Source organism: Kazachstania africana, chromosome 1, assembly GCF_000304475.1.
Source record: "Kazachstania africana CBS 2517 chromosome 1, complete genome".
NCBI classification, from domain to species: domain Eukaryota; kingdom Fungi; phylum Ascomycota; class Saccharomycetes; order Saccharomycetales; family Saccharomycetaceae; genus Kazachstania; species Kazachstania africana.
This window is the reverse complement of record NC_018940.1, coordinates 745,521-767,995: the sequence shown is the minus strand read 5'-3', so window position 1 is coordinate 767,995 and position 22,475 is coordinate 745,521. Positions and strand designations below refer to the sequence as shown.

The 22,475-nt window shown below is 36.2% G+C and overlaps 13 protein-coding genes and 2 non-coding genes across 15 annotated transcripts; 8 read left to right on the top strand and 7 right to left on the bottom strand.

Moving 5' to 3' along the window:
• Positions 1-68: 68 nt before the first annotated feature.
• Positions 69-716, bottom strand: DFR1 (dihydrofolate reductase; the record flags this gene model as incomplete). Its single annotated transcript, XM_003954897.1, has 1 exon — positions 69-716. One exon carries the CDS (start codon positions 714-716, stop codon positions 69-71), a length of 648 nt encoding a protein of 215 aa, XP_003954946.1.
• A 235-nt stretch (positions 717-951) lies between these two features.
• Positions 952-1,404, top strand: POC4 (Poc4p; the record flags this gene model as incomplete). The annotated part of the gene is made up of 1 exon (XM_003954896.1): positions 952-1,404. One exon carries the CDS (start codon positions 952-954, stop codon positions 1,402-1,404), a length of 453 nt encoding a protein of 150 aa, XP_003954945.1.
• Positions 1,405-2,660: 1,256 nt separating this feature from the next.
• Positions 2,661-3,332, top strand: RPL33B (60S ribosomal protein eL33; the record flags this gene model as incomplete). The annotated part of the gene is made up of 2 exons (XM_003954895.1): positions 2,661-2,679; positions 3,028-3,332. The coding sequence occupies 2 exons, from the start codon at positions 2,661-2,663 to the stop codon at positions 3,330-3,332; spliced, it is 324 nt and encodes a 107-aa protein (XP_003954944.1).
• A 351-nt stretch (positions 3,333-3,683) lies between these two features.
• KIN4 (putative serine/threonine protein kinase KIN4) lies at positions 3,684-6,050 on the bottom strand (the record flags this gene model as incomplete). The annotated part of the gene is made up of 1 exon (XM_003954894.1): positions 3,684-6,050. One exon carries the CDS (start codon positions 6,048-6,050, stop codon positions 3,684-3,686), a length of 2,367 nt encoding a protein of 788 aa, XP_003954943.1.
• A 531-nt stretch (positions 6,051-6,581) lies between these two features.
• Positions 6,582-7,298, bottom strand: MGE1 (mitochondrial nucleotide exchange factor MGE1; the record flags this gene model as incomplete). Its single annotated transcript, XM_003954893.1, has 1 exon — positions 6,582-7,298. The coding sequence occupies one exon, from the start codon at positions 7,296-7,298 to the stop codon at positions 6,582-6,584; it is 717 nt and encodes a 238-aa protein (XP_003954942.1).
• Positions 7,299-7,596: 298 nt separating this feature from the next.
• On the bottom strand, positions 7,597-9,078 carry MKK1 (mitogen-activated protein kinase kinase MKK1; the record flags this gene model as incomplete). The annotated part of the gene is made up of 1 exon (XM_003954892.1): positions 7,597-9,078. One exon carries the CDS (start codon positions 9,076-9,078, stop codon positions 7,597-7,599), a length of 1,482 nt encoding a protein of 493 aa, XP_003954941.1.
• Positions 9,079-10,204: 1,126 nt separating this feature from the next.
• On the top strand, positions 10,205-10,300 carry KAFR0Atrna1F. The gene is made up of 2 exons: positions 10,205-10,242; positions 10,264-10,300. It is a non-coding gene; the product is annotated as a tRNA-Phe (tRNA).
• Positions 10,301-10,979: 679 nt separating this feature from the next.
• Positions 10,980-11,618, top strand: KAFR0A03700 (MADS-box domain-containing protein; the record flags this gene model as incomplete). Its single annotated transcript, XM_003954891.1, has 1 exon — positions 10,980-11,618. The coding sequence occupies one exon, from the start codon at positions 10,980-10,982 to the stop codon at positions 11,616-11,618; it is 639 nt and encodes a 212-aa protein (XP_003954940.1).
• A 599-nt stretch (positions 11,619-12,217) lies between these two features.
• KAFR0Atrna1H lies at positions 12,218-12,289 on the top strand. The gene has a single exon. It is a non-coding gene; the product is annotated as a tRNA-His (tRNA).
• Positions 12,290-12,492: 203 nt separating this feature from the next.
• On the top strand, positions 12,493-13,245 carry DPB3 (DNA polymerase epsilon noncatalytic subunit; the record flags this gene model as incomplete). The annotated part of the gene is made up of 1 exon (XM_003954890.1): positions 12,493-13,245. The coding sequence occupies one exon, from the start codon at positions 12,493-12,495 to the stop codon at positions 13,243-13,245; it is 753 nt and encodes a 250-aa protein (XP_003954939.1).
• Positions 13,246-13,493: 248 nt separating this feature from the next.
• PAF1 (Paf1p) lies at positions 13,494-14,912 on the top strand (the record flags this gene model as incomplete). The annotated part of the gene is made up of 1 exon (XM_003954889.1): positions 13,494-14,912. One exon carries the CDS (start codon positions 13,494-13,496, stop codon positions 14,910-14,912), a length of 1,419 nt encoding a protein of 472 aa, XP_003954938.1.
• A 169-nt stretch (positions 14,913-15,081) lies between these two features.
• Positions 15,082-16,860, bottom strand: SAF1 (SCF ubiquitin ligase complex subunit SAF1; the record flags this gene model as incomplete). Its single annotated transcript, XM_003954888.1, has 1 exon — positions 15,082-16,860. One exon carries the CDS (start codon positions 16,858-16,860, stop codon positions 15,082-15,084), a length of 1,779 nt encoding a protein of 592 aa, XP_003954937.1.
• Positions 16,861-17,179: 319 nt separating this feature from the next.
• DUG2 (glutamine amidotransferase subunit DUG2) lies at positions 17,180-19,744 on the bottom strand (the record flags this gene model as incomplete). Its single annotated transcript, XM_003954887.1, has 1 exon — positions 17,180-19,744. One exon carries the CDS (start codon positions 19,742-19,744, stop codon positions 17,180-17,182), a length of 2,565 nt encoding a protein of 854 aa, XP_003954936.1.
• Positions 19,745-20,294: 550 nt separating this feature from the next.
• MRPL27 (mitochondrial 54S ribosomal protein mL41) lies at positions 20,295-20,708 on the top strand (the record flags this gene model as incomplete). Its single annotated transcript, XM_003954886.1, has 1 exon — positions 20,295-20,708. The coding sequence occupies one exon, from the start codon at positions 20,295-20,297 to the stop codon at positions 20,706-20,708; it is 414 nt and encodes a 137-aa protein (XP_003954935.1).
• A 180-nt stretch (positions 20,709-20,888) lies between these two features.
• Positions 20,889-22,379, bottom strand: SSH1 (Ssh1p; the record flags this gene model as incomplete). The annotated part of the gene is made up of 1 exon (XM_003954885.1): positions 20,889-22,379. The coding sequence occupies one exon, from the start codon at positions 22,377-22,379 to the stop codon at positions 20,889-20,891; it is 1,491 nt and encodes a 496-aa protein (XP_003954934.1).
• Between the last annotated feature and the right edge of the window lie 96 nt (positions 22,380-22,475).

Below are 22,475 nucleotides of genomic sequence, written 5' to 3'. Positions count from 1 at the left end.
CAGTTGATTTACGTGTATATCTATATCTATCTACGTGTACGTACATGTGGAGGCTAGCGTTTGTTTACTTACTTCCTACTGTACAGTGAGAATTCGAATTTGTAGCCGTTTTCATTTTCGATGTAAGCCTGGTTGTGGGGCTTCGGTAATGTGACATTGGGGGGTAGAAAATCAGCCAGGTTCTGGTTCATCTCTTGGAACGAGTCGTTCAATTTCGCGACGTCCAGGAATGTATCCATTTTAGGTCTCACGGTATCTACAGGCTCTAATTTTGTTATTAGGACGTGATCGATGACGTCGAATGCATGGTTGTAGATTTCACTGCCACCTATTATGTAGATTCTTTCCAGTTTTTCACCCATCAAGGACATTAAAGAGTCTATGGATCTTTGTAGAGAACTACTTTGGAAATAAGTCTTATTTTCATCTAGAGAGACTTGTTTCATCTGACCATTTTCGAAACTTCTCGAAAGAACGACGTTAATCCTGTTGGGCAATGGTCTAAACCTAGAAGGAATGGACTCCCATGTTTTCCTCCCCATAATAACAGCATTCTGTTTCCCTCCATCAAAAGTAGAAGAAGTTACTTCCCTAAAATATTTCATTTCTTTGGATAATCGCCATGGCAACGACTGTTGGAAGCCAATACCCATATCAGGTAGCAATGCAGCGACTATACTGACTACAGGGACGTGTTTTGGTGCTGCGCAAGCCATGTTGTTGCTGGACTATCTGGGGAAATTTAAAACATTTGCCTGATCATCTAAAGATTTTGTAACGTGATTTATTCTTGAAATCTAACGCGTACTTCACGAACAGGCTGGAAAAAATAATTTATAATAAAAATTTTTGAGATGATCTTTTGATATTAGCATGTTTATAACAGCTCCACAAGACGAGAAACGACTCGATTTCTTGGCCATCACATTATCAGTCCAATATTAAAGTACAATGTCAGTTAAAACTGTTTTTAAAACTATAACTTCGGAGTCTTCTTTGAATCAGAGCATTCCAATCGAAATTATTGCTACTATCCCAGAAGATTTACAAGCATCTAAGATACCAATATCTTTAACTCTCTGTTATCAAAAGGATAGAAACAACGATTCAAAATATCAAATCCCATCAACTTTCATGTATTACCACTATTCCATACCAAACCGTTTACGTACAAAGAAAGCAACAGATGATGATGTAATTGGGATCCCTTTAATTGATACAGACAACGACTGGATTAAAGATATCTCAAGAAAAATTGCCAATATGGTCGCCAAGAAATATAATAAACCATGTTACGTTGCTTGGAGTAACACGAAATTGATGGATAATTCCACAATCTCGATGGACCAATTATTTGTCTTAAGAAGTTGTATGGAGTTCGTCCAGTCAATAATGAAACAATAAATCAATTATATAAAAAGATTTTAATTTATAACGACCTTTGCGATGACCTTTAATTAAATCAAATTCTAAACTATCAACTAAACCTTTAGTTTAATAAGTTAAAAAAAATAATAAAGGAACTTGTCAGACTGCCATTCATACCCGCCCAAAAATTCTATCCCTTAGCTAAAAGTACACAGAATGGGCCAAGATCATCGCGCCAATTAGTCGTCGAATAAATTCAACATGCAATTGGCAAAGCATAAACTTCTTCTTAGATGGCCGAATCGCTAAGGATTACGGACCAAGCTATTAAAAAATTCAAATTTCTCACTCTTGGGTACGAAGGTTATGTCACTCATCAACCAAGTTGGATTCAGTGGCTCTTTTGAAGAGTCAAAGAGTGACGATTACTATAGAAATGATCCTATGAAGTACGTCGACATAGATTTTAAAAAAGAACAAAAGTAAATACAAGAAAGAATATAATGATATGAACTGTACCTCATCATCATGGGCCTTTTATACTTTTTCCAAATCTTTTGTTCCTGAAAAAAAAAATTTCTTTTTCTGCGATGACCTCTTGCCTTCATTTCTCTCTCTCCGTCGTTTTCTTTGGCACGTACGGGTGTATTATGTGCGGAATGGGTGCTTGAATAAAACGCGTTTAGGGCATTTTTTTGTGGACTGTTTTTTTTATCCTTACATTGCATCCATACATTCTAGGTGAAATTCTCAACAAATGATCCTAATTTTATGTGAGTCCTTCATTTTTTTATCGAATTGTTCGGCCAAGGAGAAAAATCAGCTAATTCTATGGATGCAGACTGATTTGTCAACCGCAGTGGCTGCCCGAGCCACATCCCTCTAGGCTCAGCTGGTACCGAGTTTCAAACTGCCTCGTTTCATCGGTGGGACAGGGATAGTGGGAAACCATTTCTCTTCTGGTCAAACCTAGGCCGGATCTCATCGGTGTAGGAGAGGTTACGGGGCCCAAGGTAGTAGAGTTTCCAGCAAGAGCCAGTATGCGCTTTGCAACGGTCTACGCGTATCTCACAATTCGCATGGACTTTGTCATCCTCTGGATTATGCCGCGACTATCGAGCTATGCTTAGCTACTGTTAGCAAGAATTCCGTGTAGCGGTCCTATGTGACTACTGCGAGGTAGGTAATGTATGGGTAAACGCTTGCTAGATATTAAATGAGGTCTTCTTGACGCTTGTCTTTATCGTATTAGTACGTAACGAACCACTATCCAAGTCTAATATACAATAAACATGGCTGAATCTCATAGATGTATGTGCATACAATAAATAAAAGATTAATGGCGAACGTTTCGTCTAGGTTTTATAGTGTTCTGAGAATAAATAGAATGATAAATTGTAATGTGGAGCTTTCAAGAAAGGCAATATTTAGGAGTTGAGCTATGAGGAACTATGATGAAAATCCAAGTTACTGTCAAAGTGTATCAAGAAGCAACTCATTCAAGTTTTGTGAATTTTAATATTTTCCAAAAGGTTACCAATTTGAAAGAGCTTTTTTCATTATAAGATATTGATACATATTCCCTAACAACACTTGATGGGAAACGTCAATAACCAAAACTAGGAACAATTACTAACAATTATTTCCCTTCAATAACAGTATACGTTAAAGGTAAGCACGTATCTTATCAAAGATCTAAGAGCACCAACAACCCAAACGTCTCTTTAGTTAAGATTGAAGGTGTTGCCAACCCAGAAGATGCTCAATTTTACTTAGGTAAGCGTGTTGCTTACGTCTACAGAGCTTCCAAAGAAATTAGAGGTTCTAAGATCAGAGTGATGTGGGGTAAGATTACCAGAACTCACGGTAACTCTGGTGTTGTCAGAGCTAAATTCAGAAACAACTTACCAGCTAAGACTTTCGGTGCTTCCGTTAGAATCTTCTTATATCCTTCTAACATTTAAATGAAATCTTTGTACATTTTATATTTTCAATTTCAACTACACAGAAAGGTTTAAATAAATTCCAATATATATAATAAGTAAACCCACCACATATAAATTCAATCAATCTATAACAAAATAAAGAAGATATATTAGTTTTAATATTGGTTTTTAATGTTTTCCTTCCTCCAGAGTTTTTTTGCACGAAGCAGCGCAAGTGAGAGATTAAAAATAAACAAAAAATGCGAAATGTCGGTTACTATGTATAAATGCTTAAAATTGGGTCTTTACTATCAATGGTTCGATATGTAAAATTTTTATAGAAACAATAAAAAAGAATGTATAATGGGAAATTATTTGTTAAAAAAGATTTTAGAACCTTAAACTTCTTCTCTTGAAGAAATCAATAACTTTTCTGGCCGTAGATGGTTCGCGTTCTCTGATGGGCGGCAACTGTCCATTTTCTTGTTGCACTTCATGTTCCGAGGTGTCGGAGGTGTTTTTCTGGGATAACGAGCCAACCATCATTGATGACCTAACAGTTGGTCTTCTGTTTTCGTTATTAATATTTACATTTTCTGTTGCCATCTGGAAAGATGGCTGTCTACTAGATGGCGCAGTGACATATGAGGACGAATGTCTTGACTGTGTACTCTTATTCTCCTGGCTGGAAGTAATTCTGGAGGTATTTTTGATTTTAGAAGTAGCATTTGTGCTAGAATTGTTGTTTCCTACAAATAGGCTTGATTTTGAACTACTGTATGAGGAATAAAATGACAATAAACTGAATCTCTTCTTTTGTGATTTCTTCTCCAATGCCGTCCTTCCAGGAACATTCAATGATACATACTCTGCAATTGACTGATCAGAAAAATTTCTCATATTTTCAAGAGGAACGGGAGAACCATCATCTCTTTTTCTAACATGCAATGTCGAATCCTCTGGCCTTTGAACATGGACTGTTATTCCACTACCTTCTAATTCGGTTCTTTCTTTTGCCCTGTGTAACACTTGCCCCATTTTGAGATCGGTGTCATTTATTGACTCTGGGGTATTACCAGTCGTAGAAGGTAGCAACTCTGTACCTAAGGGTGCTAAAGAAGAAAGTGAATCGAAAGGAGAAGTTTCCTTATGACTAAACGATAAAGCAGATCCGCTATTGTATCTGAAAGCTGCCTCGTTGATCATAGAAAGTTTTGCTTCCTGGGTATCGGGGACCATAGAAGATGAGGCTGATATTGGCAAGTGATATGTCGTTGGTCTTGGCCTTCTTTTTGGCTGCCCAGCGACTGGTGAATTAACCCCATTATTATTCGTCTGATTCGCAGGTTGGATTTTTTTCTTCAACATTTCATAGTTTTCATATTTTTCTACTGGAGATGTATCTTCTTCAGTAACTTGAGGCATTTGATTTTGGGGAGTGGCCACTCTATGCAATTTATTATGTTGTATACTTGCACGATTCCAATGTTCCTTCTCAGCTTCTACAAAAGCTTGTAAAGCAAGTGAAGCGGCTGAGTTACTTCTGGCGTGCTTATTCTTATTTCTTACAGGGGACAGTTTGTCATCTGTTGAGGGCGAAGAAGGCTTCGTAAATACATGAGATGGTGATTCCTTTGGAGGTACAGGTATAGATAATAAATTAGAGTCCATTACCAATGAACCTCTATTGCTATGGCTTGCTGCGTCGTAATATTTGGAGGACACTGGTAATGCAGATTGTGGTCTAGCTTTATAGTTCTGTAGTTTGGGTCTAATCTTGGAAGGATCAGCCTTCAATTTCATAACATCATCCCATTCCTTTGGTGATATTTTTAAAAAAGACGAGTGAGGTTTTAGCCACTGATGCGTCTCTATTTCTCTCAAGGATAGCCTTTGATTAGGGTTGGCAACTAATATTTTTCTCAGAAGATCTCTTGGAATGGCACTAATATAACTGGGAAATTTTAATGGAGAGGTAGTGATGTAATTATACAACTTGGCAATATCATCGCCTCTTGGATTATCAGGATCGTCATCCCAAGGCAGATAGCCAGCCAACATGGCAAAGAGAATGATACCACAGGACCAGACATCCGCCTTTCTAGCTTTATAAGGGTTTGAAGTGACGACTAGTTCAGGTGCTGCATAACATGGAGAACCACAGGACGTTTTCATGAGTTCATTATTTTGAAGGAATTCATTAACAAAGCCAAAATCAGTAATAATAAGATTTTCATTTTTATCCAATAATAAATTTTCCAATTTGAGATCACGATGTACCAAACCCTTGGAATGCATATAATAAACTCCACTTACTAGTTGTGCAAATAATTTACAAGCTATAGGTTCCTTGAGTCTCCTTTTTTTCTGAATATATTTATAAAATTCACCGCCTGAAGCATATTCGAGGACAATACCAATATATTTCGAGTTTTGTAATACTTCCTCCAATCTAACAATGTTTGGGTGGGTTAAGTGTTTCAATGCATTGATTTCACGGTAAATCTTTATTTCTTTCTCACGGTCTTGTAGTATCGAATCTCTTCTTATAAGCTTGATTGCAACTTGTTTAGAAATGTCAGTACTTTCATTTTTTCTTGACCAGCCTAATTTGACCTTACCAAACTCTCCCTTTCCCAGTGTAGATCCTACTATGTATGGTCCAAACGTTACATGCTTTCTTCTAGAGGAGTTATGAGAAGGGTTATTATTTTGAGATAAAAAATTAGATGAATGATGCTTGGGAAAGGTATTCATAGTTAAAATGGAATCAAAATTAGTGTATTAATTAATTGCTGATGAAAAAGTAGTAAAAAAATGGGGTATGTCTGGAAAAATGAGGAACCAATCAAAGTTATAAAAATAGCACTATGATGGGGCTATATAAGAAAGATCCTCACACCACAGAGCTTTGGTAAAAGATGATAAAATTTTATAGGATGGTAACAGCTAATCAAAAGCTCAGTACCGTGCTATAAAATCTCGACAAAGTAGCCCGAGTAAAAGCTGCTCTCTCTTTTCTAGAATGCTTCGATTAATTGTTTATAGTTTTAAAAAATTTTGACAGTTTTATTTAAAAAATTCTGTTTTCTTACGCGTAGACATCACTGAGAAAACTGAATGGCTATATGCATACATACATATGTATAGATCAAATAAAGAACGAATTGCATAGGCTTTATTGATAGATCAGAAGGAAACAGTTCAAGATAAAGAAATTAATTACATTTGCTTGTGGTCTAGACAACTATATACAAGTGAGGGGATATGCATAATAAGAAAATACTCCTAATTACCATCTTCGCCTTTGACGATGCCAACTTTTGCCGGTCTAATAACTCTATCATTCAAAGTGTAACCTAACTGCTGAACATGGAAGATGGTGCCCGGTTCTTTATCTTTTTGAGGAGCTTGGAATGTCGCTTCATGTAAATTCGGGTCGAATACTTCACCCAATGGATCAACCTTTTGAATGCCATGTTTCTTTAACGTGCTTTCGAACACGTCTCTTGTCATTCTAACCCCAGTATACAGATCAGCAATTTCTTTGGATTTTTTCAAATCATCTTCTTTAAACGCTCCTAAAGCATGTCCAAAATTGTCGACGGATTCCAGTAAATCCTTGGCAAACTTTTGAAGAGCAAAGTTTTTAGCCTTTTCTACATCTTTTTTTGTAACTTCTTGTAAATTTCTGAAATCAGCTACAGATCTCAGTAATCTGTCCTTCAATTCAATAGCTTCCTTTGTCTTTGAATCCAATTTAGCCTGAAGTTCTTTTAAATTTTGTTGCTCTTCTTTCAATGCCGACTCGTTTGATACTTCTTCTTCTTTCTTTTCAATCTTTGGTTCTTGTTTAGAGCTGTCAGAATAAAATCTGCCTGTGGGTAAAGAGATTAAGTTAGATCTCATTACCATGGTTGCCGACGCAGGTGCCGATCTGGCAGCATAAGGGATGAAAACCCCTCTTTGGAAAGTTCTAAGGAAGGTAGAGGAAACTGCTCTCATCTGGTATGTATATTTGCAGGCGATAGAGCTCAACAATGCAAAGTACTTCTAGCACTGGAATTGAAATATTTGCCGTGATTATGACTAAATTTCTACCAAGTCAAAAACCATGATACGTCTTCGGCGTCGGCATGAGATAAAATTTGAATCAAGTCGTTGCAGACGAGCTACAACTACAATAATAAGAGTTGAATATAGTAAAATCTCTATGATTTTGTATGTATGTATGTATATATATATATATATATTTAGAATGCTATTTTTTTCGTAAGAATAATCATAAAACCCATTTTCTTTATCAATAATTTTCAAGTTCCCAACATTTTCTGATAAACTTTTCCATATTAACTTTTTTCTTCATTTGTCCTTGTATCCATGGGTGATTTAACATTTGTCTTGGTGAGGGCCTATCGCCAGGATCCTTTTTCAAACAATATTCAATGAACGACTTGAATGAGTCACTCCAGAAGATATCATTTTCTGGTTCGTCTTTTAATTCTGGTGTGAATGTCAAAATTAAAACTAATAATTCAATCGGTGCAATGTTTGCATTGTCTTGAACTTTATCTGAGTCAAATGGAAACTTACCCTTTGCAACTTCTAATATAGTGAGTCCAAGTGACCAAACGTCACATGTAACACTATATGGTTGGCCCTGAATTCTTTCTGGTGCCATATAAAATGATGTACCAGTGAATGTTGTGGCCAACGAATTAACCGCCTCCCCACTGACACCAAAATCACACAATTTAACTTCACCTAACTCATTAATAAGAATATTCTGCGGTTTGATATCTCTATGTATGACTTTTTTCTCGTGAAGATACGATAAACCTCTTAAAACAGATTCTGATATTTTCCCCAAAACTTTTTCACTAATTCTCCCTCCTCTCTTTAAAAGATTTCTATAAACTGCATCTAGTGATCTTCCACCCATATACTCCATTGCAAGATATATTAATGAATTTCCTTCATCGGTGAACATGCCATAGTATCTTACAATGTAGGCTGATTTAAAGCTTTTGTTAAATAATAATTCTCTGAACAGTTGCTTTTGGAATTCGGGATCTGTATTTAATGTATTTATTGTTTTCAATGCAAAAATCTTGGACCCTTCCTTTAATTTACATTTGGAGACAGATCCTCCGGCACCTTCACCCAATATACCCAATGTAACAATTTGATCATTCATGTAGTTAAATTTCCATGATTCATCATCCAGTTGATCGACATCCAAAGAGGTCTCCTTTGCAGGTTTAACCGGGCTCGTGTTTGTGCTACTACTTGTTCCATCATATGCTGATATAAATGTTGACAAATATGAGTCCACAGATTCATTGAATTCCTTCTTCATGAATGGTGTGTTATTAGCAGTTTCAGCCGCATGCATTTCATCTTTATTTTCCAATTCTAACATTTTCAAAGAACTTGTGATATCTACCGGTGTCAATACTGGTGGAGGCCTGTTTTTTTTGGCAGTTGCATTGCTGTTAACATTTAGCTGAGGTAAAGGTGGTGGTAATGGTCTTCTTTTGCTTGATATTGCAGATGACGGCGATTTAGCTGATGATGACGTTGCTGAAATAGAGCCCGAGCTCGGTGGCACGTATAGATTTATTGAAGTGTTATTAGTGGAAATTGAAAGTGGTGGCGTTGAGTTTTCTATGTCATTGACGCGAGTATCCGTTTCAGTTGTATTTTTTGTTGATTGGGGTAATTTTAATCTTGGAGATTTCGAATTTGGTCTAGCAGACTCTGGAGGTCTAAATATGGAAGCCATTTCTCTATAAAATTATTTCTCGTTGAAATATAAATGGGTTGATCAACGTATTTGGTTCGGAAAAACGACTGGCCTATTTTATAACTTAGGAACCAGTTTCTGAATCTCCGATTTGGAATAGCGAGAGTATAAACAAAAGGTCCTTTCAAAAGTTATGAAAGAACAACAAAAGTGACTTTTTGATCCGTACTTTCGAAATATGTCGCAGTAAAGAAATGAAAGATTAATGAAACATCGAGATCAAGCTTTTTTTTTGTTACTATGCTGATACTCTGGAAAAAAAAAAGTAATGCAAGAGATATATCGTCGCACACGGAGACGGTTCGAGGCTAAAGTTCAGATGAGCAGTTCGCTGTCAGAGTCGAGCTGTACGATAGGCTGACTGCTAGTATTGTAGATATTATAGAATCGAGAGTATTAATAGTTTAAATACTGGGATTAGGTGTTGAAGGCGGTTTAAACTGTCATCTGAACATATTTTAAAAAATGAGATAGAAGACCAAGCTGTTTGACTTGAACTTCAAAAGCTTCCCTTCTAGAGCTTGCAGCTTGCCAATAGAGAAATATATATTAAATACATATGTGTAATCAAAGTGGCATGGAATAGATATGAGAGAATTTAGTGGCATGTGTCACTGTCACTTGAAAAGATGGGAAACGGCGTATTACAAAATTGATGTATGCTGGGACTAAAATAAAAGCGTGATGGAGGTTGAGCTGATGTACGGCATTTGTATTGTTCTTTTCAAGATATATAATTACCCAATATAAACAAGAAGAAGCAGCAAAAATCCAGTCTTAAAGCTGCTTACTTTCCATTAACTATCGAGAGCGAATAAAACGATGCGTTTAGATACATCAAATACATATATATATATATACAATTTGGCTATACAACATAAATGGCATAAGACGAACCCCATAATAGAAAAATAGCTGTATATCAAGTCCCCGTTCAACACTCCAGCTGAACCCATGATTAAAATCTAATGATGATAATGCACTACAGGAAATCAGTTTGTGCAAAGCAACAAGCGTAGAGGAAATTTGCTCACTATTGATAAAAGCAAAGACGGAATCTTAAGAACATGCCATTGAAAAAGAAAAAAGAAATAACAAATAATACGCGGATTTAGCTCAGTTGGGAGAGCGCCAGACTGAAGATTGAAAACTTCGGTCAACTGTTATCTGGAGGTCCTGTGTTCGATCCACAGAATTCGCATTTGTTTTTTTTCGTGTTGACGCATCATGTGACTAATTTGCGCGTAATCCACTTTTTTCTTCTTCGTTCAACCCGCGACGCGCACAGGATGCACCCAAATCAGGCAACTTTTCCCGAATTCGGAAGCGAGAATCCCTACACCACACGTGAAACCACGAGACGAAAAAGGAAAAAAAAAATTCATCCTCTTCTTGCTCCACGCAAAAAGGGGCACCGTCCTGACTCTGCAAAAAATTGCGTTGTTTGGCTTGGCCTCTCTGTGTTTTCAACGGGCAGCCGAATGAAAATTACCAAAAAAAAACTTCTCTGCTGTCCTTTTTGTGCCCAAAAAAGTAATAATTCCCAAAACAAGAACACATTCCTTAATTTGTCTAATTTTTGTATATAAATAATAATAAATAAATTATTCTTTTCCAACTTTGATCTCTAATAGTACATTTTTTTTAAAGTGCTGGATTTTTCAGAGAAATAAAAAAGTCATAAAGCTCACCTCAATAAAAAAAAAGAAGGTAAAGTAACTAACAAATCAATTATTTAGTTATTATTGTTACTACTACTGTTTTTATCATTATTTTCGTTCAAAATTAGGTAATAGCTACACTTTTTTTCCCTTCTATTTCTCTCTCTCTTTTTTTGTTCTTTCTTTAGTTTATCAAATTCTGCTACCAATATATGTATAATGTCAGATCAAGACATAAAAGAATCGCAAACGTCACACATAGAAGAAGACCCATCTTTGTCTCCATCCACTAATAATGGTAAAGAAAGAAGAAAAATTGAAATAAAATTCATTGAAAATAAAACAAGACGACATGTCACCTTCTCAAAGAGGAAGCACGGTATAATGAAAAAAGCTTTCGAATTATCTGTGTTGACCGGTACTCAAGTTTTACTTTTGGTCGTTTCTGAAACAGGTCTTGTTTATACTTTCAGTACGCCGAAATTCGAACCTATAGTCACCCAACAAGAGGGTAGAAATTTGATTCAGGCTTGTTTAAATGCCCCTGATGAGGAAGAAGAGGAAGAAGATGATCAACAAGTACAACAACAGCAACAGCAAGTGCAGCAACAGGTGCAGAATGATGCAGTTGCCCAAGCACAAGCTCAGGCTCAAGCACATGCTCATGCTCAACAAGTCCAACAAATGCAACAACAAGTTCAGCAACATCAATTACAGCAACATCCATTCACTATAGACGGTTTTGCAAATCCAAAAGTAAATACCCAACAATTACCACAACAACAAGATACAAAACCAACTGCAAATAATGCTGCTTATCAACAATATTTCCAAGAATCGCAACAAAATCAATTTTAAAACAAATTTTGAATATCTTTCCCGACAGAAAAGATATTTAATCATTTTTCTATATTCAAATCAAAATCTATATATGTGCTCTAATTATTCAACCTTTATATAATATTAAATATTATAGTTTTAATCTTGTATAGTTTTGTTCAAACATGGAAAAAATTTGCAACACTTTTAATTCAGTAAATTGGTGGGAACCACATTATTTAGATAATACTTCCCATTACCGTTTCTCTTTATATAACTGCGGAAACCTTTTCTAAGACAACTATGCGCACCCTTACTCTAATATAAACCTTAAAATAACCTTCTAGGGTTACTCTTCCCTACTTCGTTGATTCACTCAATGTTTTTAGTTAATATTTTGCCATTTGGACTCATTATTCAACTTTCTCAGGTCAACAGTTAAATATATAAACGGTAAATACCTATGCCCTAAAAACTGCATTTTTAGCAAAAAAAGCATAATCGGGAATTACAGACTGTTAGTCGTCACTTAATTCATTAATTTGTAAGTTCAGCATCAGCACAGAAATTTTCTCAAGGGCGATCCTAATTTGGGCTATAATAGATTCACTCAAAATTTTGAAACTTTATCCAAATAAGCCATCTTAGTATAGTGGTTAGTACACATCGTTGTGGCCGATGAAACCCTGGTTCGATTCTAGGAGATGGCATGGTATTTATTTTTGACATTTTTTCCGTTTAAATTTTCAGTACGCGTAGATGGCAACTATGAGCTCTAATTCTCGTTTCGAGATTGGAAACACTGAAATGACTTAAAAGACGAATAAACTACTTGCGGGAGCTTTTCTTTCACCAAATTAAACTGTGAAATTTATTGGTTCACAAGTATCCCATCTTAAAATTCAATAATCAAATGACCAACGACGTTGACCGACAAACTACGGTGGAGCAAGTGGATATAAATGAAATTATTAAACAAAATACGCCGAGACTTCCAATATCGAAGGTCAAACGTATAGCTAGAATGGATCCGGAGTATCTAATGACTGCAAATTCTGCAATTACGGCTACCGCCTTTGCTACAGAACTCTTCATACAAGCATTAACAGAAGATGCAATTATGATGAATCATTTCAGTAGTAACGGTAAAAATAAACAACCTAGATTAAGTTATAATGATTTGGTCAGTTCTGCTACCAAGAAGGAAACCTTCCAATTTTTAGAAGATGTAATTCCAAAGATAAAGAAAGTCAGTACAACTACAAATAAGAAACCTGTCAATCAGAATACAACCAACTCTGATAGTAGGAAATTGAATAAGAATCAGCCTACTCTTCCCTTCATGAATAATCCAAATAGGGCCACTGAAGAAGGAAAGGATGAAGATGTTGACATGAATAGTGAGCAGAACGAATCCTTAGAACAAGAGGAACAGGGCAATGATGGTGATGAAAATGATGACGAATATGATGACGACGAAGAAGGGGAAGAGCTAAACCTAGAGGTACAGGAACAACTTCAGGAAATCGAGCGAATGAACAGAGTGGAAGATCTCAACGATGATGCACAAGTTCCTGATAATAGATCCAGTTTGAAATTGCATAGGAACATGGAAGAAAATGGAGATAACTTGCCTAGCGGTGACTCTGACGACTTTTCAGAGTAAAATACCATGTATAACTTAGACCAATACGACTATTAATAAACTTATTAGATAGATATCTATAAAGTATTAATTCTTTCATGGAGAGCTCCTATAAACACCCATACATCACAATTATTATTATTTTACCAGTGAATTAGAACAGCTATTTTTTTTTCACTGGATATATCAAAAAGCTGTTCCAAGACATACAAACAGTGCCTTGGAACACTATTGTTAAACAAACAATTCTAGTACTTAAAGCGATCATTATGTCCAAAAAGCAAGATTATATTGCCAAAATAAGATATGAGAATAACTTACCACCTCCCACTGTTCCACCAAAATTATTAAATTATCAAATAAATCCTGATGAAGACGTTGATTCTCCACAATTAATAACTTCACTTTATACAAGGACTAATGTCACACCCCTAGTTGATATTAACGGAGACTTGGGCATGCCAATGGATTTGATGGAAATTCCGGGTCTTTTAAACAAAAATGATACCAGATATCTGTACAGTTTCGATAACGTGAAATTAGATCCAAAAGATAGAATTCTTCTCAGAGATCCAAGGGTTGATAGGCTAACCAAAACTGATATGTCTAAAGTTAAATTTTTAAGGAGAACAGAGTATGTTTCTTCTACTATAGCGGCCAGTAATACCAAGAAAAGACCAAGAAATAGATTAGAAGATGACGATGATAAAGTGCTGAACCCCGCTGAGATCGTCACTAGAGTTGAAAATACTTTTGAAGCTATGACGGACGATTTATCAAAACTAAGACATCCTGTTAAGCGCCATTTGAAAGCAACAAAAGTTTGGAATTTGATCCCAGACACGGCATCTATGGATCAAAATTATTTTACTTTAAAATTGGTAGGCAGTGCTGCTTTGGATAAAAGAGAGAAAGAAGCCTTGGCTTTGAAAACTACTATTTTCAGACCAGTCGAACTTGAAGAAGACGAATGGATGTCTATGTATACTACCGACATGAAAGATTCAGAAACTTTGGAAAAAAGTATTGAAAGAGTTATCGATGAAAATCTAACAGCTGATGACTCCAATAAAGTTTTTAGATTTAGAAGATTAAGAGATTTCGATATGAAGCAAGCAAAAAGTACTGATAGCAGTTTGAGTGAACTTGCAATTGTATTGAACAATGAAAAAGGCGTCGCTTATTATAAGCCTCTACGTACGAGAATCGAGCTAAGACGTAGACGGGTAAACGATGTTATCAAACCTTTGGTAACAGAACATAACATAGACCAATTGAATATCTCCTTAAGAAATCCAACCACAAGTGAGGTTAACACAAGGGATAGGCTAAGAATGAAATTCGATCCTATCAACTTCGTGCCTGTAGATGAAGAGGAAGAGGAGAAGGAAGAAGAATCGAGAGAAGATGACATGAGTAAGGAGAAACATGATGATAATGAACAACACAAACATGAAGACTTGGATTCAACTCAAAACCAAATTACTGGAAAGGCTGATTCTAAGGAAGATGAAGTCGAAAAGGCAACGCAACACCAAGACAGCCAAGAAAATAGCTCTCAAAAGGCAGACAACGGTCAAATGCAGGAGGAACCTGAAAACAAACAGGAAGATAGTTCCACAAAGGATTTTGAAAAGGAAAGTAGCGAAGATACTGTATCAGAAAAGGAAGAAGTAGTAACTTTATGATACGAAGATACTGTATCAGAAAAGAAAGAAGTAGTAACTTTATGATACGAAGATATATTGTAACTTCTAGTAAAATGGATAGTATAATAAGTATGTGAATTCCTATATAAATGAATATAAAACGTCATAAGCTCCCCTCTCTGCGGAAGCATTACTGTATCAAGAATATTTAATCGTTTTTAATAATCAAGGCACCGCATTGCCAACCACCTGCTGCAATGGCAACACAGCTATAATCTTGGTCTAAGGTAATTTTTAACGGTTTAGAAACTTTCACATTTCTTGAACCATTCCAACTTCCGACATGCAGCTCGTTAACAATGTGCTCTGGTCGACCAATTCCAAAACAGCCAGAATACTGACTTTCAACGCCCCAAACGTATAATTGACCTTTTTTTGTAAGTGCCAGTGTATGATAATCACCGCCACTCAGCGATATAATAAAATCATCAGGATCTTCCAAAACCAGCTTCATTATTGAATCTATATCTAAATTTCCCTCCTTTAACTGTATCGAATAACAGTCATTTTCAACAAATACGACTAAAGAGGTAAAACAAGAGGTTACCTTTGATATTTTCCCATCTATTGGCAGTTTAATTTTCCTGATAGTTCCACTTGAATATTGGTATAAGGTATCAGCAGCATTTGTTATATAATAAACTGTTTTGCCCTGGGTACACGTAAAATCAACGAGTTTATCATCTCCACTTACTTCTCCTGTGTTCGGTATAATCTCATGATAAGCATGCGATGCTTCCATACCTTTTTGTAGGGCTTCACGATCTTCCCATAAGACCAAACCTATCCCGAAGATATAAACAGAATCAAAGTCCCAACCACAGGCAATTTTCAAAATGGGATTTGATATCTTGGATGGTAAATTATCAAATATAATTTTGACACCGTGCTCTGATTCTGAGTTATCCCACGAGTAAATATCATTCTTGTCATCTAATGCCAGAAAGTGACTTCTTCCAGACGAAATAGCAACAAATTTCAACTTACCAAATTTACTTTTCTCAATATGTAAATCGTTAGGATCACAATATATTGGAAAAGAATTTCTTGTCAGCATCCTTCTTATATGCTTATTTCCAGGAACATACTCATTTGCGCTCTCTCCTAACTGTTCCAGATCTTTGTAAATATTAGAGTGAGGAGAACTTAGGCGCCCCGTAGGAGCAGGTACAGGGGTAGGCCCGTGATGAAGAGGCATTGTACGTGGAAATGTACCTGTCGTACTGATAGGATGAAATTCTGTAACAGGGCCACGTCCACTTATTCTAGGGTACCCTCTTTCTAGAGCACGGATTGCATCTCTAAATGGATTGTAATCATTAGCTGCTCCACGTGGACCAGGCCCTTTGTGTCCTCCAGTGTATGTTGAACCGGTGGTAAAAATCTTTCCAGATTTCGTTAAAATTTGAAAGGAGAATCCCCCACTGGAGATTTGAACTATGGGTCTATCATCAGCTGGAGCATTAGATGGGAACCAAGGAACTCGTGTTGGACAATTCACCCCGGAACTTAATCTTGCGCCACCATTTAGGGCACCATCTGTTAAATTTGTATTCGAGGCTGCCGTGTAACCAAGTCTTGAATGCCTTAGACAGCCCCAAGTATAAAAGTTGGCCTTGTCTGTTCGAGCTTGATAAATTTGTTGCCAATCCATATAGGGATAGCGCTCAACCATTATAGTTTCAGAACATGTCTTGAATTTTTGATGGTTCTCAGATTGAAAGGGCTCAGTATTTGTATATATGGTACCAAAGTCCTTATGATACAGATCATGCCACAGAGTCCTTGAAGAATCATAGTCTAGTAACTTTTTGTAATATTTATTGGTTAGTGAAAGATTTTTGATATCTTCAGGAGATAAAAATGGAAGAGTAGCCTCCACAACGTCGGGCGGTAATTCACTCGAGAAATTGTCTCTTTTTGACATTATACAAACTATGAAAATTAAAAAGATTATCAGCTGGTAATAATTTTTATGATACTAGTTTTCTTGAATATTGATGGTTTGACAGAAACAATCTCTTCCTTATCATGCTATATATATGGGGAAAACCCTGTTTTTTTGGAATACCGAGCGTATAACTAGATATGTCCGTAATGAAAAACCATTTAAGTTGGAAAACCGTCACTGAGATGTAGAGAACACGATCAAATATAAATGCTTGGAACTATGCTTTAAAATTATATATATATATATATGCCAAATAACCTAATTTTTGGAATTCGATGGGACGAACAGACCTAGCTTACAACCTATTAAAAACATTTGAAAGAATCTGGGCTAATTTTGTCCAGTTTTTTATGCTCAAGTTTTCGTTATCCAAGTGTGCATTATCAGTTGATTGCCCGCAGGGGATCTGAATAGCTTTTGCATTAAAAATTCTTTCCAGTGCTCTAATACATGGGATGGACCCACCTTCTCTAACAAATAGAGGTTCAGTCTCCCAAGCGGCAACTAATTCTTCTCGTACCACTTGGTATGCGTGATTCGTTGGGTCCCCAAGCCAAGGCTCAGCATCATTTAGAATTTTTATAGATAAATGATTTTTAGAAGACAGTTTTGCAAAGCAATCATTCACATAGTCAAAAAGGTCTTTCTTAACTCGTTCCACACTTTGCCCGGGCACTAACCTTATGGAAATACCCATCGATGAGCTTCTTGGGATAACTGTTATATTCCCTGGCCCACTATTTCTTAACGTAGTTATCGAAAGAGATGGTCTTGCCCAATTAGCAGTCAATTCTTCTACCGTCCTATGTTTTTCGATGTTGGCGACTTCAGTAACAATCTTGAAGCGATTCAGCTCCTCTTCACTTAGTTCTTTAAGTTCAGAGTAAAAATTTGGAATTTTTATTTGTCCTTTTTCATCTTGCAATTTTGAGATTATGTTGACAAGTTCAAAAGTTGGTTCTCTGGAAATACCGCCATTCACACCTGAATGAAGATCTTTTTCGTCAGAGAAAACATTTATTTCAGCGTTGATGACACCTCTTAGGCCATAATTTAGACATGGATGCTCTCTATCTACCCAAGTCGAATTGCTCAATAAAATCCAGTCCATATTATCCCCTATCAAACTTTTAAATTGTTCACAGACATTACTAAGGCCAGGGGACCCTATTTCTTCATCACCTTCGATCAAAAAGGTCACATCATTATACAAATTCCCTTCCTGTTGCAGCATTGCTACACTATATATAGCAGAGATCAAGGGTCCCTTATTGTCAGTTACCCCACGTCCCTTCATGTAACCGTTTTCGTTCGTTAGGACAAATGGATCAGTGTTCCACCTGTCCCTTTCACCAGCGGATATAACATCATAATGGCCATACCAGAGAATACTTTTCTTATGCGAAGCACTACCGGTACCTTTGAAAACAGCAAAGATAACAGGATTATGCCCACCTGCTACGGGCAGTAGTTGTGAGGCTGAAGCACCTAGTTTTAGGAAAAGCTGCTGCAGAAAAGTAGCGCAACGTCTCAATGCTAATTTATGCGATGTCTCAGAACTTTGTGAAACAGTTACGAAACTTATCAGTTTTTTCATTGAACTCATCATATCTTCAAAATCTAGTGTTGGTGCCTTCTTATATGTCGTCCAAGAAACTGATTGCCTTTTCTGAAGGGATTCCGTTTTCAAACTATTCTGAATGTCCCATAAAGTCAAAGAACCATCGTTACCACCTGTTAATAAGCTAAAGATTCTATCACCACTTTCTGATATCCTTTCTAGTACTTCGCAACTCAGCATTTTTCCTTGATTTGGATTCCAGTGATTGACCAAATCTTGATGAAATAGAGTCACACCCGATGCATTAATCGCAAAGATATGATCTTTGTACACAGATAGAGCTATGATATCATGTTTATCAGGAGTATGAAGTGTTGTTACTAATTGTTGTGTGCTTAGATCCCATATGTTGACGGCACCATCGCTCAGACCACAATAAAGAAATGGGAACTCTACGCTTTGAGATAGTACACTTTCCTCATTGTCTAATTCTTCAAAATCAGATGAAATACTCACTGATCCAGTTTCATTATTTTTAGTAAACGACCATATTTTACTGACCCCATCTCCTCCTCCAGAAATTATTCGTTCAGAGCAATCTTCGTTGAAAATACCTTTGAAGGTGTTTGGAATTTTACAGATCGAATAGATAAATCCATTGTGGGCATACTTCACAATATTTTCTGAAGGAATTTCCAATATCATTATGTTTTCTTTTTTATTTGCTAATGTGTCCAATGATTCTTGTGATGATGGAGTGGCACAACCAGTGGGGCCAAAGGAATCAAAAAACTTATCATAGCGGCGATGTGGCAGCCTGTTCATATGACATTCAAAATTGTTACTGTATGTTTCTAGTTTCTGTAATATATTATCCAAATATAATAAACTTGCATTTAGGCAACCAAACACAAGCGTTTGTATTGAATCTAAGTACGATATCGAGAATATATCACCGATATCTGTTACAGAATAAACAGTGGCTATTTCATTTATTCTCAAGTGTCCAACATCATAATTGATGGACCATATTCTTATTAATGAATCGGTTCCTGCAGAGAAGAGATATTTTTCATCAATTGATTTATCCAGACATAGTACACTTGATCTTGTATTGATAGCTTCGTTCGGTTCGCCTATCGTAATAGTATCAATCAAAGAGTAGCCAGGCAAGTCAAATACCAATATCTTAGAGTCCTGTGTACCAGCAAAGAGCAACTTCTTTTTCGGAAATGAGCAAATTGACAGTATGGAATATGTATGATTCCATCTATGAATTAAATCTGGTTTACCGGACATGCTTAGTATATGAGGTTCTCAACCAAAAGTTTGTAAGACCGTGACCCAGTAACCTAGATATCTTGTGCTAGAACTGTGACTACTAGAATACTTAGTACTTGAAGTATATATCTGACCTTATAACAGATGCTTGCTTTACCTTGCAAAAGCTGGAAAAAAAAGTGTGGAGATCACGTGCTTGCACAAATTGCAGCCATAGCATGTATAAATCTACATTAAATAGTGATCATTAGCATTGGAGATTGTTCATAAATAACCATGATCTGTAGACGAATATAACTGTATTACGCTGGTTTTTTACCGTTGCTTATGCGTTGAAATGAGAGTTGTCCCAGCTAAGATCTTTTCTCGTCAGTGTAACGAAAACTAAAATCTTGAAATCTCCAACCTTTAAAAGATAAGATGGTAATACGTAAGAGTATACTCTCCAACTCTTGAAGATATCAATTTGTAACTAATACAAGACTTCTGATACAATTAGGTAACAATCGAAAGGGGTATCACTGGTGGGAGGCATATCTTCATACGTTTTTAATTTATAGGAAAAGAGATGAAACCAACATCAATCGCTCAATTGACCAGACCCTGGAAGCGTTATAGAGATGGCACATTATTCTATGGGTTATCTAAAAGTGGGAACAAGAGAGTGCCACTAACGACGAAGCAGGGCAATAAGACGATGTACAAGGGGACAAGGTCGTCTGGTATTGGTAGACACACGAAGTATGGTGAATATGTGATTGATTGGAACAAAGTTCGAACGTTTGTGACACCATCTGTTTTCAATAAAGATCTTAAACCATTAGTAAGTCAAAATTTGCCTGAATTGAAACATAACTATAAGGGTTTTGATAAAGGACCGATGGATCCCAAATTGTATATATCAAAATTGAGAGAATATGTTAAATTTGGAGAAGCACCAAGTGAAGGTAATGATGTGAAATGTATAGAGGAAAGGGGGTAATATCATTGAAACGTATACATGATTGCTTGTAAATATTTTTAAACAAAAAAATATCAGATAATAACGTTTATTAATTCTTATAAAGATACATAAATGATGTAAGTAAAGTTACGTTCTCCTAATGAGAAGGAAATAAAAATAGTAGAAAAAAGATATGCACATAATAAAAAAACTACGTCTTCATAAGGCAAATTGACCACTTAATACTTGACCTAAATTACTGCCACTGCCGTTTTGTTGATAGTCTAAAGTAACAATTTCTAGAATAGAATAACCACCAGCGATACCAATGACCATACCGGCGGCTTTACCCTTTAATCCTAATAACTCACCCAAAACGGTGATAGCAGCTAAGATAGCAGCACCAGTAGTAGAAGCAACTGGAACAATTTTGTTTAATTCTTTAGAAATATTTTGTTCTCTACGACCAGTTAAAGTGATGCCTTGATCTTTAAAATCCTTTGCAATATCACGAGCAGATTGGCCGGAGATAGCTTGCCAGTTACAAGCGAACCAGATACCAGTGATGACAATGAATAGAGGATAAGCGATGAAAGAGATTGGTTGTTCTAGAATACCACCAAATAATGACTTTGGTGGAGCCAAAGAAGATAATGGGAAAGTTGGTACGTATAAAATGTTGTTAACAATTTCGTAATGACCCAAAACTTTACAGATTAAAGAATCGGCATTGTTCTTTCCAATCAATTGAATTAAAATGAAACCAAGGATATGAATGTAGAATAAACAAACATATGAGAATAAAACTGATAGGGAACCGACGTGTAATAAACGAATTGGATAAACATTGTTCATACCACGAGCTCTAGTTGATCTGACTGGGACTTCAATACGGATATTTTGAATGTAACCGATAGCCATGGCGATTGCAACAACAACACAAGTAGTAGTCAAATTTGGTAAGTAATCTCTGTTAAAGGCATTAACGATGGCGCCAACGAAAGTCTTGTGTTTAGCTCTGACACCTTGTAGCAAGTTGATCAAAGAACCTTGTGGTTCTTGATGGCCTTCAGTATCGATGGTGATTTGAGAAATACCAAAAGTGTCAGCAACTAGGTTGGTGGCAATTACTGCAGTGTTAATAACCATTGCACCTGAAGTGAAACCAAAACCTTTATCGACAACTTCACACATTAAAGTGACGAAAATACCAGCACCGACCAATTGAATGTTCAGTAAGAAGATTTGGGCAATAGTTAAACTGTCACCGTAGTAACCAGAGAAAATGAAGACATTAGAGAGGATGATATATTGGAAAATTGCGAAAAGTTTAGTTAATGATTGAAATAATTCTCTATCCTGCTGAATTTTGAAATTAACTTTAATAATTCTTAAACCTGCCATCAATTGTAGTAATAAAGGGCTTGCAATAACAGGGAAGATACCAAATTCTAAAATAGTTTTTGGTTCAGCGGCAAAGACACCACGTAAGAAATAGATTGGATCCTTAACATTTGATTCTAAATCTTTTGGAATGCCTGCTAATGGGAATTGAGCAAAAAGATAAATTAAACCAGAAAAGATGGTATAGACAACTCTATCATCAAATTCGATCTTTTCATAAGGTAATTCAACTTCTGGTAATATTGGTAAGAATGGTTTTACCACATCAATTAGACGAACTGTTATAAAATATGAAAATTTAGCCATATGAATGTTAGTAAAAAAAGAATGAAATTTAGAATTCAATTGCGAGATAGAAGCTCGCCAAAGTGGTTGTACATACAGCCTGCCATGACAAATATC